This window comes from Lipotes vexillifer, unplaced genomic scaffold, assembly GCF_000442215.2.
Source record: "Lipotes vexillifer unplaced genomic scaffold, Lipotes_vexillifer_v1.1 scaffold182, whole genome shotgun sequence".
Lineage (NCBI taxonomy): Eukaryota > Metazoa > Chordata > Mammalia > Artiodactyla > Lipotidae > Lipotes > Lipotes vexillifer.
This window is the reverse complement of record NW_006798798.1, coordinates 5,777,520-5,791,081: the sequence shown is the minus strand read 5'-3', so window position 1 is coordinate 5,791,081 and position 13,562 is coordinate 5,777,520. Positions and strand designations below refer to the sequence as shown.

At 51.6% G+C, this 13,562-nt stretch overlaps 1 protein-coding gene across 1 annotated transcript; it reads right to left on the bottom strand.

Moving 5' to 3' along the window:
- Positions 1 to 4,878: 4,878 nt before the first annotated feature.
- Positions 4,879 to 12,872, bottom strand: HAUS5 (HAUS augmin like complex subunit 5). The gene is made up of 19 exons (XM_007470996.1): positions 12,775 to 12,872; positions 11,980 to 12,042; positions 11,855 to 11,887; positions 11,698 to 11,722; positions 11,000 to 11,105; positions 10,761 to 10,920; positions 9,588 to 9,657; positions 9,414 to 9,496; positions 8,857 to 8,914; positions 8,584 to 8,708; positions 8,319 to 8,400; positions 8,087 to 8,217; positions 7,695 to 7,857; positions 7,398 to 7,478; positions 7,150 to 7,295; positions 6,778 to 6,889; positions 6,568 to 6,700; positions 5,167 to 5,299; positions 4,879 to 4,996 (listed from the first exon to the last, which is right to left on the bottom strand). Exons 1-19 carry the CDS (start codon positions 12,870 to 12,872, stop codon positions 4,879 to 4,881), a joined length of 1,920 nt encoding a protein of 639 aa, XP_007471058.1.
- Between the last annotated feature and the right edge of the window lie 690 nt (positions 12,873 to 13,562).

Here is a 13,562-nt window from a genome sequence, read left to right as displayed (position 1 = left end):
GGGGGGGGGGGGGAGAAATAAATGAGTTGGTTACTAACACCCTTCAAAGGTGACCAGTGAGGAATGTGTGTGTGAATATCAATATGAACTGACATTTTCAAACATATTTATGTGCTTCAAGTCATTGCAGTCATTCTTTTTATTAAATATTTATTTATTTATTTATTTATATTTAATTAATTTTTTTGCTGCATCGGGTCTTAGCTGTGGCATGTGGGATCTTCACTGAGGCATGCGGGATCTCTTGTTGCGGCGCGCAGGCTCTTCCTTGTGGTGTGCGGGCTTCTCTCTAGCTGTGGCATGCAGGTTTTCTCTCTCTAGTTGGGGCACACGGGCTCCAGGGCACGTGGGCTCTGTAGTTGTGGCGCATGGGTTCCAGAGCGCATGGGCTCTGAAGTTTGTGGCACACGGGCTATGGTTGAGGCGCGTTGGCTCTATAGCTGTGACACGCAAGCTTAGTTGCCCTGCGGCATGTGGGATCTTTGTTCAAACCCGCGTCCCCTGCATTGCAAGGCGGATTCTTTACCACTGGACCACCAGGGAAGTCCCCATTGAAGTCATTCTAATTGCTGTTCAAAATGTCCCCTCTTTAGCCAGTGGCAACGCCTTCATACAGACTCCTGAGTCCTTCTGACTCAATCCCAGTAGTTTTGGAGGACGTCCTTGCTCTCTGGTACAAAATGCTTCATACTCATTTTGCACATTTCCTGCCCCAGACCTAGAATCAGCTATTTCCCCAAGGATCCCTGGTTCCTTTTAGTCAGAAATGGTATTTAGAGGCCACAGCTTGGCCACTAGGGTTGCTCATTGTTACTGCATTGTTATATGTAGAGCTTTTCCATGGACTTAGCTAGGGAAATATATATATATAAAATACATATATATATATTTATTATATGTATTATATATATAGTTTAGAAAGAGAAAACCCCATGAGTTCATTCTAATATTTCCAATTCAAATGAAAGATTACAGGGTGTTACTTCTTTGATTTTATATTTGTATCTCTTTTCTTTTTTTAAAAAAATATTTATTTATTTATTAGGCTGTGCTGGGTCTTAGTTGCGGCAGGTGGGGTCTTCACCGTCACGTGCGGGATCCTCAGTTGCGGCATGTGGGATCTTTTAGCTGCAGCATGAGGGATTTTTAGTTGCGGCATGCGAACTCCCAGCTGCCGCATATGGGATCTAGTTCCCCGACCAGGGAGCAAACCTAGGCCCCCTGTACTAGGAGCCCAGAGTCCTAGCCACTGGACCACCAGGGAAGTCTCGTGTATCTCTTTTCATTTGCATTAAAAACTTAGTCCCCAGTAACATTAGCATAGCTACATATTTGCTTTAGTCTAATATATAATTTCAAAATATATGATGTTGCGTCTCAAAATTTTAAACTGTATTTTACCAAAATAAAAAAAATCAGTATTATTATGAACAGTAAGACTATTTGAAAGTAGGTTGCAGACATCATCCTTAATACTTCAACACACATTCTCTAAGAACATTCTCCCACTTAACCACGATACCATTATCACACCAAAGAAATTTTATAAAGATACAGTATTGTCCAATATACCAATCTCTCATTTCTCATATTCAAATTTCCCCAGCTGACGCAAAAATGTACTTTCACGGGACTTCCCTGGTGGCGCAGTCGTTAAGAATCCGCATGCCAATGCAGGGGACACGGGTTTGAGCCCTGGTTTGGGAAGATCCCACAAGCCGCGGAGCGACTAAGTCCGTGCGCCACAACTACTGAGCCTGCACTCTGGAGCCCCCAAGCCACAACTACTGAAGCCCACACGCCTAGAGCCCGTGCTCCGCAACAAGAGAAGCCACTGCAATGAAGAGTAGCCCCTGCTCGCGGCAACCAGAGAAAGCCCGCCTGCAGCAATGAAGACCCAACGCACCCCAAAATAAATAAAATAAATTAAAAAAAAAATTTTTTTAATGTACTTTCGGGACTTCCCAGGTGGTCCAGTGGCTGACTCTCACTCCCAACGCGGGGGGACCCAGGTTTAATCCCTGGTCAGGGAACTAGATCCCACATGCCACAACTAAGACCTGGTGCAGCCAAATAAATATTAAAAAACAACCCCAAACCCCACAAAAAACAACCCTCCAAACCAAAAAATAACCCCAAAATGTACTCTCAAACGCAAATGCTTAAAAAAAGTTAAAACACCCCACCCTGATTCAATCAAGATTTTGCATTGCATTTGGTTGTCACGTCTCTTAATCTAAAACAATCCCCACTGTACCCCCACTGACTTTCTTAAGAATATGATCTAGTTGTTTTGTACAAGGTTGCACAACTTTTATTTCACCCAGTATGTCTTTGGGATAGATTCCTATAAGTAGCATTGTCTGGGCAAAGAGTAAATGCTTATATCGTTCTTTTTTAATTAAAAAATTTTATTATTATTTTTGGGGTTTTATTAATTTTATTTATTTAGGCTGCGTTGGGTCTTCGTTGCTGCGCGCGGGCTTTCTCTAGTTGCAGTGAGCGGGGACTACTCTTCGTTGCGGTGCGCGGGCTTCTCATTGCGGTGGCTTCTCTTGTTGCAGAGAACGGGCTCTAAGCGCGCGGGCTTCAGTAGTTGCAGCACGTGGGCTCAGTAGTTGTGTCTCACAGGCTCTAGAGTGCACGCTCAGTAGTTGTGGCGCACGGGCTTAGTTGCTCCGCGGCATGTGGAATCTTACTGGACCAGGGCTCGAACCCATGTCCCCCACATTGGCAGGCGGACTCTTAACCACTGCACCACCAGGGAAGTCCAATAAATGCTTATAGAGTTTTTCTGGAGATGATCCCACACATATTCCATATTGCACATCCACTGATGTATCAGAGTGCTGTTTCCCATAGACTTACCAACAGAGGGAGCTGCCAAAATTACAGGTTTCCTTTTTCCAAGTCTGGTAGGTGAGAAATGTATCAAAGTGGGGTTTTAATTTGCTTTTCTCTTAGAGTTTGAGCATATTTTCTGAGAACTGTCCATTCATATATTTTGCCCATTTTTCCATGGACTTGGAATTTTTCTTTTCCACTTTGACATTACACACACACACACACACACTTTTATGTTATAAACTGCAAACATTTCCCAATTTGTCATTTCTTCTTACTTTGCTTTTTTTTTTTTAACCATGTAAAAGTTTCTTTTATTTTTTTTGTCAGTACTTCCCCTTATTGCATATGGATTTCAAATCATATTTAGGAAAGTTTGTCCAACTTCTAGTTTATAGAGGAATTCACCTACATGGAGCTCACATTTTGTTTGAGGACAATAAAAGATAAAGTAAAACAGTGTATGTTAGAAGATGTGTTATGGAGAAATATTGAGCAAGGATGGGGGTAAGGACCCTCATGTTCAGTAGGGGGGTGGCTCGGAGCTGAGATGAAAAGGAGGGTGGACACTAAGGTGGCACATAGGAAGGCAAACGTGTAAAGACTGGGAAAGAGTCGCCAGGGATAGGAGAACTGGGAGAGTGAGGGTGCTCTGGAGGCCAAGAGAGGAGTTATGGGAAGGGAGGTGGAAAATCAGGTTTAAAATCTCAAAGATGTCAAATATCCCTAATTTGTAAACTAACTGCAACCCCAATAAAACCCCCATCTATGTTTGTATTTCTTCTGGAACCAGGCAAATTGGGTATAAAGTTCACTTCATTTGAGAGAAAAACCTAGCAAGAGACAGGGACACACTGAAAAATAAGAGCAAGACGGCAATCAGCCATTTCAGGTACTAAGACGTATTACACAGCCTTTATAATTAAAACACTGTGGGGATGGCACACAAGAGTCAGACAGTGGACTTGGAGAGAACACAGATGCAGCCAAATTAACCACTGAAATTTAGTGTATGAAAAGGTGGCATCTCAAGTCACCTAAAACTACTTTATAAAGTTTAGGTATGTAAAGTTTTACTTTATAAGTTGAAGATAATTCAGTGAAATGCTGCGATCTAATCAGTACAGCTAGATTAGTTCTGAAAAATCTATACACCTGTGTAACCCCACCACCTTCAATGTACAACATATTCCCAACTCGAGAAAGTTTGTCTCCTCCTTGGTTGATCCCTGCCACCCAGCCCTCCTTCAGAGGCAATCACTGCTCTAAATGAGAATTTTAATAAGTGATAGTGAGATGTATTTAAAATAAGATAAAATTGAATCCATTTAGATAAATTCCAAATGGCTCAGAGATTTAAAATTTACATTTACAAAAGAAATTGTATAAAACTAGAAGGCAATGTCATCTCTTAAACCTTCCCCTCTTCCAGCAGATGCACTGCCTCCTCAGCCCTCACACCAACACATCTGAACTCAGGGCCTTTGCATGTGCTGTAGTCTTCCCCTCTGCAAGCCTTCCTCAGATACCCGTGTGCTTCCTTCTCTCTGTACCTTTACAGAGTGTCACCTTTGCTGTGTAGCCCTCTATTTAAAAATCACACCACTACAACCGCTTTTTCTCCACAGCAGTTCTTCCACATACTAAATATTTTGCTTACTTATTTTGTCAGTGGTCTGTTCTGTCCTAGAATGACAACTCCCTGAAGGCTGGGACTTCTGTCCATTTTTTTTAGTGCTGGATCCTCAGTATTTAGAGCAGGTGCTTGATTACTTTTTGTTGAGGGTAAAAGTGATGAGGAGAGTTTCAGGTAGGGTGGGGCACACAGTACTCTTGGCTTTAGTGTGATGATAGGACAGTGGCAAGGCAACTGAGAGGAAAAACAGAACAGCCTGTGAAGGGGGACGGCAGGTGTGGGCAGAGACAATGGGCTGATGCATCCAGGCAATGCTTTCTTCCAAAAGTCTTATTAAGGGAAGTGAAGTGCTGGGGTGAACAAATGCGAAGCTCTGGACTTCTTTTTGAGCCGCCTCTTCATCTGCACAGCTGCTGCAGGGCGCCTTGGGCCTGGATCCAGCGCAGCTGCCACTGGGGCAGCGACAGGCCTTGGCAGAGCTCCCCGGAGAGGGCGGCTTGTCCTGGCTGCTCCCACCTGGAGAAGGGGATGGCATAAGAGGGAAGGCCTGGACCTCCAGACCTTCACTGGCCTCCGCTCAGCACCATGCTCTGCTTGTCATCAGCACCTCCCGCCCCCTGCCCCGCCTGGTCTAAGTTCTGCCTGTTCCGCCAGTCAGCCCCCACCTCATCGTGCCCCCCTCTCACCAGTCCCCCACAACTCCCTGCAGCTCGGGGATTCGCTTCAGTGCTTGTTTCAGCAGGTTCTCCAGGCGCTTCAGAGCCCGCCCCAGGTTCTCTTTCTGCTCCTTTTCCTGGGATGCCCAGATCTGCAGCAGCTCTGCAGGTTAGAAACCCGGGGGGGGGGCGGGCAGCAATGAATCCTCTGGCTCCCTGGTGCCTTGCAGCCATTGGGTCACCAAGTCTCCAATCATCTAGCCTTCACCTGAGCATCTCTCCTAATCCTCTCTCTCCTCCCAGGTCCTCTTACCACGTGCAAGCCCATCATACCTCAGGCGTCATTCTGAATGCCTTCCTCCCTCCCCCTGATGGCCCCTCGATCTCCATGGCCCAACCCTCAGTGTCCTCCCTGCTTCCCTACTTGTCCCCCAGCCTCCCTCCTTGGGCCCAAACCTCAGCCTCTTACCAGTCCATCCTTCACATGGCAGCCAGAGTGATCTCACAGCCTAAACCTGATCCTTTCCCTCTCCTGCTTGGAACCCTGCAAGGCTCCCCAGAGCCCCAAGACAGAGCTCAGGCTCTCAGCCTAGTACTTGAGGGGTGCATCATGTGGCCTCTGCTTACTACTCCTGAGCAAAACCTCACCTGTCCCCCAGGGCCCACTGGAGACACCATCTTTCCTCCTGGACAGCTCTCACCTCTTTCCCCATTGAGCTCTCAGGGCCAGCACATGGCACATACCCAGTGAGTGCTTGCTGAGTGAATCCAGGAATAAATGACTTTTCTGAGTTTCAGCTTCCTCTCTGTAAACTGGGGTCTTATACTCCCTTCCCTTATGGTAAGGACTGGAAGACACTGTGCATGTGCAGATAACAGTGACTAGAATCACACCAGAGACACAGAGTGCTTACTGCAGCCCGGCATGGCTCAACACCCTGTTTGGGTCACCTGACTGAATCTTTTCAACAACTCTGTAAGGTATTATGATTACGCTTATTCCACTGAGGAGGACACTATGGCACAGGGAGATCATGCAGCAAGGAAGAGGTGGGGCAGGGAAGAGAATCCAGGTAGTTTAACTACACAGCCCAGTTTCTAACTACTCAAGTATACTATTGTTTGGTGATGGATGAGTATTTGGCAATTCAATGAGCAGTGCTGCCTAATGGTTAGGAGCACAGACCCATGTTAGACAGCCTGGATTCAAATCCCAGCTTGGCTGTCTGGGCAGCTACCAAGCCTTCTGCTTCTCAGTTCTCTCCTCTGTAAAACGGAGAAAGCCCCTGGGCTGCTGTGCAGATGAAACTAGTGAGCATGCTCAAAGCACTCAGCACACTGTATAAGCAGTGGGTGTTTGTGATTTATTCTGGATGCTGATGGTCCTGGGAAGGGGCTGGGATGCTGGATAAGGAAGCAGGGCAGGCCTACCCTGGGTGGATGGTCCTGGCGGCAGGCTGGTCTTCATGTGGAGCAGATACCAGCATCGGAGACTTCGCTGGTCCTGGAGGAACAGAAGGTCCTGGCGAAGAGAGGCAGCCTTCGGGAGGAGCAGCTCAGGAGCCTGGAGGGAGGGGGAAGGACAGTCACCTGGGGTGGGGGTAGAGGTGGGAAGATGGGTCCTAAGGGACAGGCACTCACCTTCCCTGCGGGCAGCCCCAGTGTGTGGCTCAATACTATGAGGCTGGAGCCTCTTGGGGATGCAGGATGCAGCTGGTGGATGGATGGCAGGACAGTAGGGAGGGGCTGCAACCTGTGGGGGAAAATCCAGGTTGGGTGGGGCACTGAGAGGGAGGCTTGGGTTCCAGAGACTCTGGGGGCTGGGAGCTGGACTCAGGAGGCCCAGGAACTTGGAGGTGGGTCTGAGGACTAGGATTCCAGAATGGGGCTGAGGACCTGAAGGTGAGGTCTGGCAGCTCGGGAACACTGGGAGGACTGGAATTGTTTTTTTGGAGTGGGCCCAAGGAGCAACAGTCATCCATGGCAGGGGACATGGTGATGGCCCAGTCTCACCCTCCAGGGCTGTGCCGCAGCAGGGTGCCCAGCACGAGATGGGGCAGATGCTGGGCTCCCTCCTCTAGACACCGAAGCAGCTCCTGGCTCTGTGGTGCCACCATCTCAGATGTGGGGACCACTTTTTGCCGAACCAAAGCTAGCACCTGTGGGGAAGGAAAGGGATGGGAAGGGCAGTGTGAGGCCGCTTAGCCCCCTCCCTAGGTAGACCCAGCCCTACCCAGAATTTGCCCCAACTCCCATCTCACCTCCCCAGGGCTCCGGCACAGGCTCATCTTGCTGGCTGAGTTGCCCTTGATGAGCAGGCGGACCTGTTCCTGTGTCTCCTCCTAGGCAACAGAGAGGTAACGGAGGTGGGCTGCTTTTCCTTGTCACCTTCCAGCCTCTGCCTTTGCTCACCCCTTTGCACAGGTCCTGATTCCTCTTGGGAGTCTCACCCTGGCCCCCTCCCCTCACCAGGATGCCCAGTTCTGGATCTTAAGGGTCCAGCCTCACTCTGGCCCTCCACCAGGCCCTGCCACTTCTCCCAAAGTCCCGCCTCTCACCACCAGTTGGCGCCAGTGCAAGATCCTCTGCTGTTTGGCCTGTAGCTCCTGGAGCAGAAGCTGCCGCTGCCCAGCAGCCTCCTCCAGCTCCTGGCTCATGGCATGCAGGGCCTTGAGTTCTGCCCACAGGGCAGAGCTCCGGAGCCCCAGCACCAATACCTGCCTGGGGCACGAGTAGAAAAGAGCAAAGGAGAAAGAAGGTGACTAAGACTCACCACGGAGGAGGGAGATCAGATCTGCAAGGATGCACAAGGAGCCATAGCACGGGGAGACAAACCAGAAGAGCAAGCAGGGATGCAGAAACAGGAGCCACAGGTGCAGAAAAAGTCCAATAACCTGAAACCTCTGGGAGAGAGATGGCCTAGAGGCCTCTGCCCATGGAGACCCCTCACCTCTCGCTGGATCCCACGGTACATCTCTCCATCTGCTCCATCAGGCCTTGGAGGTGCCGGGTCAGGATTTGATGGTCCTTCAGGAGGGGGCCCCGCTGGGTGACCAGCGCAGCCACAGACTGCCAGCCCTCCTGGAGCGAGGCACTGAGTCAGGGTTGGCATGGTCCCTGGGGTTGGGGGCTGGGGGAGCGGATCGAGTGGGTTGGGAAGGGGATGGAGTCCTGGGGGTCACCTGCATGAGATGCACCATGGACGGCAGGGCCTGGTTGGAGTTGGGCTGGTCTGGGGCCTGGGAGCCGAGAATAGGGTCCGAGCTGCAGAGAGAGACCTGTCCCCTTGCCTGGGCCCTTGGGGGTAACTAATGTCAGCCCACCTGCCAGATTGGTTACTGAGTTTCAGTTCCACCCCCATCAGCAGGTCACCCTGCCTGGTCCTGACCTGTCCCAATTTACCCAGCCCACTGCCCTGCTCTGACTGTGGGAGCATCCACGCCACACCTGGCTATCTCTGTATCTTGGAGCTCATCCACGGTGCACAGGGACTGGATCTCTGCCTCCCGCTCTGCAGCCAGATGCTCCAAGGCAGCCAGGATGTGGCCCGGAGGGTGGTTTGTCAGCAGTGTCTGGTGAGGAGAGGAGTGAAGTCAGGGCAGAATGGAGGAGGGTTATGAGCTGGGACTCCATGGAGAAGGGGAAGGATCAAGAGTTAGGTCCTGGCACCCTGAGGTTTACATGGGGCAGAGGGTGTGGCCTTTTTGAGAGCCCCCTCACCTCCACTGAGCTAAGCCACTGCTGGTAGGAAGTTCCAAAGAGATCATCTCGAGGGGTTCTGTGGAGTTGGGGAAGGGGACAGAGAATGTTACAGAACACATCAACTCACCCTCTAATGATCACCACCACCCTATAGGGTAGGGGTTGTCATTGTCCCCATTTTAAGGATTGGAAACCAGGCTCTTTCTCTACGCCTGTCAGACTTGAGTTCTCCACTTAATATCAACTCACTGGTCTTGGGCCCCTTTACGCGTGCTGTTTACCTGGAACACCCTCTCAACCTTTTACCCTCCTCACTAGAGAACCCGTCCTGTCTCCATAGCTGGGTAAGGCATTTCATTTGGGTTCCCTGCGCCTCTCAGGCCTCCCCACCCTCTGACAGCCCTAACTACCTGGGTTGTCACTGTCTATGATGGTCTGTTTCCCTCTTTTCCCAGCCTGGGAGCCCTGTCAGGGCAGGGCCTGGGCTAACAGCCCGGAGGCCCAATGTCTGTAACAAGTGACTACCCCCAAAGCCCAGGTTCTTTGCAGGGTCTCAGGGGTTGAGGGATACTCACGGAATGCTGCCTCCCTTGGCCCGAGGCATCAGGAGCTTCTGCAGGAACTGGGTCCGGAGGCTGCAGGCTGTTCGGACATCACCCTGTGAAGAAGGGAGTGTAGCATGAGGAGGGCCCAAAGGTCCACTGAACCCCAGGCTCCCCACCTTTTCCCCCATGGCCCAGGACTCTTACCAGGACCACAGGCTCCAGGCTCAGGGCTGCTGATGTCAAAGGTCCAAAGTTTATATCCACTTTGGCCTTCCTGGAGAGAGGAGTGCAGTTGGGGCTGAGGTTCCTGGGAGGAGGGAGCTGGCAGCACAGATGTCTGTGTCCCCTCGCTGCCAGCAAAACTAGCCTGGATCTCAGAGGCCAACCCAAATTAGACCACTGTCATCTCCTGGCTAGATGACTGCATTAACCTCCTCATTGGTCTCCCTGCTCTTGCCCACTGCAGTCTGCTCTCTACCCAGTAGTCAATGATCCTATTAAAACCTCAGAGAGACCATGTCACTGTTTTGCTCAAAACCCTTGAAAACAATGTGATGTGGCCCCATTACACTCAGAAAAGCAACAATGGGTATTAGAACTCTTCTAAGCACTCTGCGTGATTTGACTCACTCAATTATCATACCTACCCTATAGAGTAGGTATTAATATTATCCCCATTCTATAGAACTTAGAAACTGAGGCACAAAGAAGTTAAATACTTTGCCCAAAGTCACACAGCTATAAGTGGCTGAGCCAGGCCATGAACCCAGCCTGAGAATAAAATTCCAATGCCTCCACGGCGCTCTGTCCACCTCTCCAACCTACCTCCTCACGCTCTCCCTCTTGCCTACGAAACTTAAGCTAAACTGGCCTCTTGGTTGTTCTTCCCACATGCCAAGCTCAGGGCTCTGCTTCTGCTGTTCCTCTCCATGGAAATTCCTCCCCCAACTCAAATGTTACCTCCTCAGAGAGGCCTTCTCTGACCATCATACCTAGGGCAGGATGTCCCTCTCCCTTTCTATCATATCACCTTTTTTCCATAGCGCTCATCTCTACCTATGATTACAGGGTCTGTCTGTTTCCTAGTTTACCACCTGTCTCCTCTGCATCACAGTGTGAGGTCCATGAGGGCAGGACTGTCCCGTTTACTGTTTTATCCCCCGCACCGGTGTTCTAGATATATAGCTGGCACTATTCTAGGCACTGGAAATACAGGTGGCTGAGATGACAAAACTTCCTGGCCTCATGGATGTTAAATCTTAAGGAGTGGAGCTCAGAATTCTGGAACCCAAGAAGCGTTCAGGGAAGAACACTGGGTCTTTAAGAATGTGTCTACCCAGCCTGGTGAGGGCTGCTCCCTGGACCCCTGAGGCTTACCTCTCTATGTCCTGCAAATGCTTGAGCTGGTTCTGCAGCTGCTGCATGGGACCTTGGAGCCCACGCTGCTGTCTTTGCATGGCCCCAGCTTGGGCCCGGAGGAGGAGAGCACGACGCTGGGTGTCTTGCATGCTCTGTAGGGCCTGCTCCGTGGCCATGTCTGCGAGAGGAACAGAGGCGGCCATCAGTACTTTCCTTAACCTTGTTCTGTTGCCCATCTGTCCAGCCCCATGGGTCACCCTGAGCCTCAGTCTCTCGCTCCATCAGCTCCAGGCTCTGGTCTAACTCCAGGATCTCTGCCCGCAGGTGGGCAACAGCAGCTTCCAGCTTCAACTTCCGACGGGCCTGGTGGAATCAGGTACAGGGTCAGATGCATGGCCTGGCTGGGGCTGGGCCTGGCCTGACTGCCCTGTGTGGAGCAGCAGTCTCTTACCTGCCCAGTTAGGTGGCAGAGGGTTTTCCCTAGGCAGTTTCGGTGCCTGAACTTCTAGGACCAGAAGAGCACTATGGTACTATCCTGTTCCCCTCCTTCCTCCTGGGATTGCCTCATCTAGCCTCCCACCCTGTTTCTTGTCTCTGTCCCAGTCCTCATCTCCCCACTGAGCCCCACACCTGGGAGTCCTGAGGTCTCCTGGAAGCCTCCCCTGCCCCAGATGTCACCTGGGCACCATGCACACATTTGATCCCATACTGGTCTCAGTATCTCTCCCAAACCAGTCTCTTCTCCCAACCTCACCAGCTTTGATGCCCCATATCCATGTCCCCCCAACCACAGCTCATACCTTCTCCCCCTAGACTGTAAGCCCTGTGAGTGCAGGGATCAGGGCTGTTTTGTGACACAGTGACCCTAGCATCACCCAGCACAAGGCTGGGGCTAGAGCAGGTCTACAAGTCCTCTTTTTGGATGAAAGAAAATCTTGCAGCACGTGCTTCTCACCTCTGGACTGTCCTGGTGGCCATACCTGAGGAAGTGAGGCCAGAGTTAGGGGATGACAGGGACTTCCAGGGGGAGATGGGAGGCTGAGGCTGTGGGTGGGGACATGGCTTGAGGGGGCTGGGGAAGACAGGACGGGACAGCTTTGAGGACCAGTTACCAGAGCAGGTTTCCCCGGATCTTCTTGACATTCCTATAGTGGAGAGGTAGGAGGAAGGGGAGTTACTGTAGGACTCGCCTAGGTCCCCTCCCCTGCCACAGCTTCCCTCATGCAGCCAGGCTCACCTCTGGCTGTGCACATGCCGCAAGACGTAGGCCCAGATATCGGCCCCCTGGCCCAGACACAGCCTGTGGGAACAGTATGTAAGGGGATGCCTGGGACATCACACAGGGTGGAGGATCTTCATTCGCAGGGTGGTGGGGGGTAAGGTCTTTACTAGGGAATTCTCACCTCTTGGGGGAGGGAGGGTCCATACTTTTGGGGGTAAGGTATTCCCTCCTGGGGAGTTCTCAGTCACTGAGAGGGTGGGCTTCTCACTGGGTGTAGGGGTATTCTCATTCCATGGTGGAGTGCTCCCTTTCTCCTGGTAGAGGGTTATCTCCAGTCACTTCCAGAGGTGGGGGTGAGGGCTATACTGCATGGAAGGGCTCTCTCATTATCAGCTGTGGGTCATCACTCCTATACATTCAGTCTTCAATGGCGTGGTCTTTGCTGACTCCAGAGGGTCCTCACTGGCTGGGCTGGGGTGTGTGGTGGGTGGTGAAGTGCTGCAGGGACAGCCTTACTCTGGAGATCCAATTTCCCCACCGGGAGGGGGCCTTCATTACTAACTCACTGGTGCAAGGGACCTCACTCTGGGCGGCCTCACAGGATGGGCGCGGGAGTGTTGGAGGCACCGCCAGGACGTCCTCACATAGTTCAGGATCCTCTACTCGGGGGGCGGGGGCGCCCTCAAGGGTTATTCTCACTCGGGCAGAGGGGGATGGGGAGGGCGGCGCGTCTTAGATGAAGATGTGGTTCTCACTCCCCGGGACTCTACCTCCAGGGTGGGGAGTCGTCACTCCTAGAGAGGCCCTCACCTGCGCAGCGTCGACTCCGGGGCCCGGGCGGCCACGGGCGCCTCCATCTCTTCCGCCACCCAGCAGCCCAGTTCCCGCGCTTGCTGCGCTAACTCCATGACAGCGCCTCAGCCGCCGCCTCCCGCCCCTTCTTCAAGTGTGGCTTCCGCCTCTGACGTCACGAGTGCGCCGGAAGTGACGCAATCGATCGCCAGACAGGCAGGAGCTTTCCGGCTTTGCAAGATGTCGGAGCTTTTTTACGTCTCTCATGCTTGAGGGTCTGGTCTCTTTGAGTGGAGATGAAAGGGGCGTGGAGAAACGGTGGGGCCCGCTAGCCTTCTGCGTCCTCCTTCCTACTACCGTCTGTTCCCTAAGAGACAAAAGGTCCCCAATGCCTCCCGTCATTTTCTTGACAAAATGGGACTTTCATCCCAGGAGGATGAGAATCAGGCGAGGAGATGCCAAAGTTACTGCTTTTTGGTTTCAGAAACAGGGTGTCAGGTCTGAGTGGGGGATAGATGGCAGATGGCATGACCCTAATATCTCTCTGGCATGCTTTCTTCTAGGTATTCGTTCGTTCTTACCATTCTGTAACATTCGTGAGCTGACCCTGTGCTGGGGACACCCCGGTGGCTGAGACAGCCCCAGTCTCAGCTACTCGAGCCCCAGCTACTGGAGCTACCAGTTCAGTGAGGGACACAGACGCATCACCAGGTAGGGATGGTAGAACATAAGCAGCAGGGGTGGGTCAATTTGGGACACAAGGAATGTGAGAGGTCTATGGAGTGCCCCAGAAAGCACTGGATACT

Excerpts from the sequence above, each read along its gene's own strand:
- HAUS5 (XM_007470996.1), bottom strand. The coding sequence starts at position 12,872 with ATGGAGTTAGCGCAGCAAGCGCGGGAACTGGGCTGCTGGGTGGCGGAA. Across the intron at positions 8,709-8,856 it reads AGTGGCTTAGCTCAGTGGAG|ACACTGCTGACAAACCACCC; the intron begins GTGAGGGGGCTC and ends TCTCCTCACCAG. Across the intron at positions 7,296-7,397 it reads TGTGCCGGAGCCCTGGGGAG|GTGCTAGCTTTGGTTCGGCA; the intron begins GTGAGATGGGAG and ends CCTTCCCCACAG.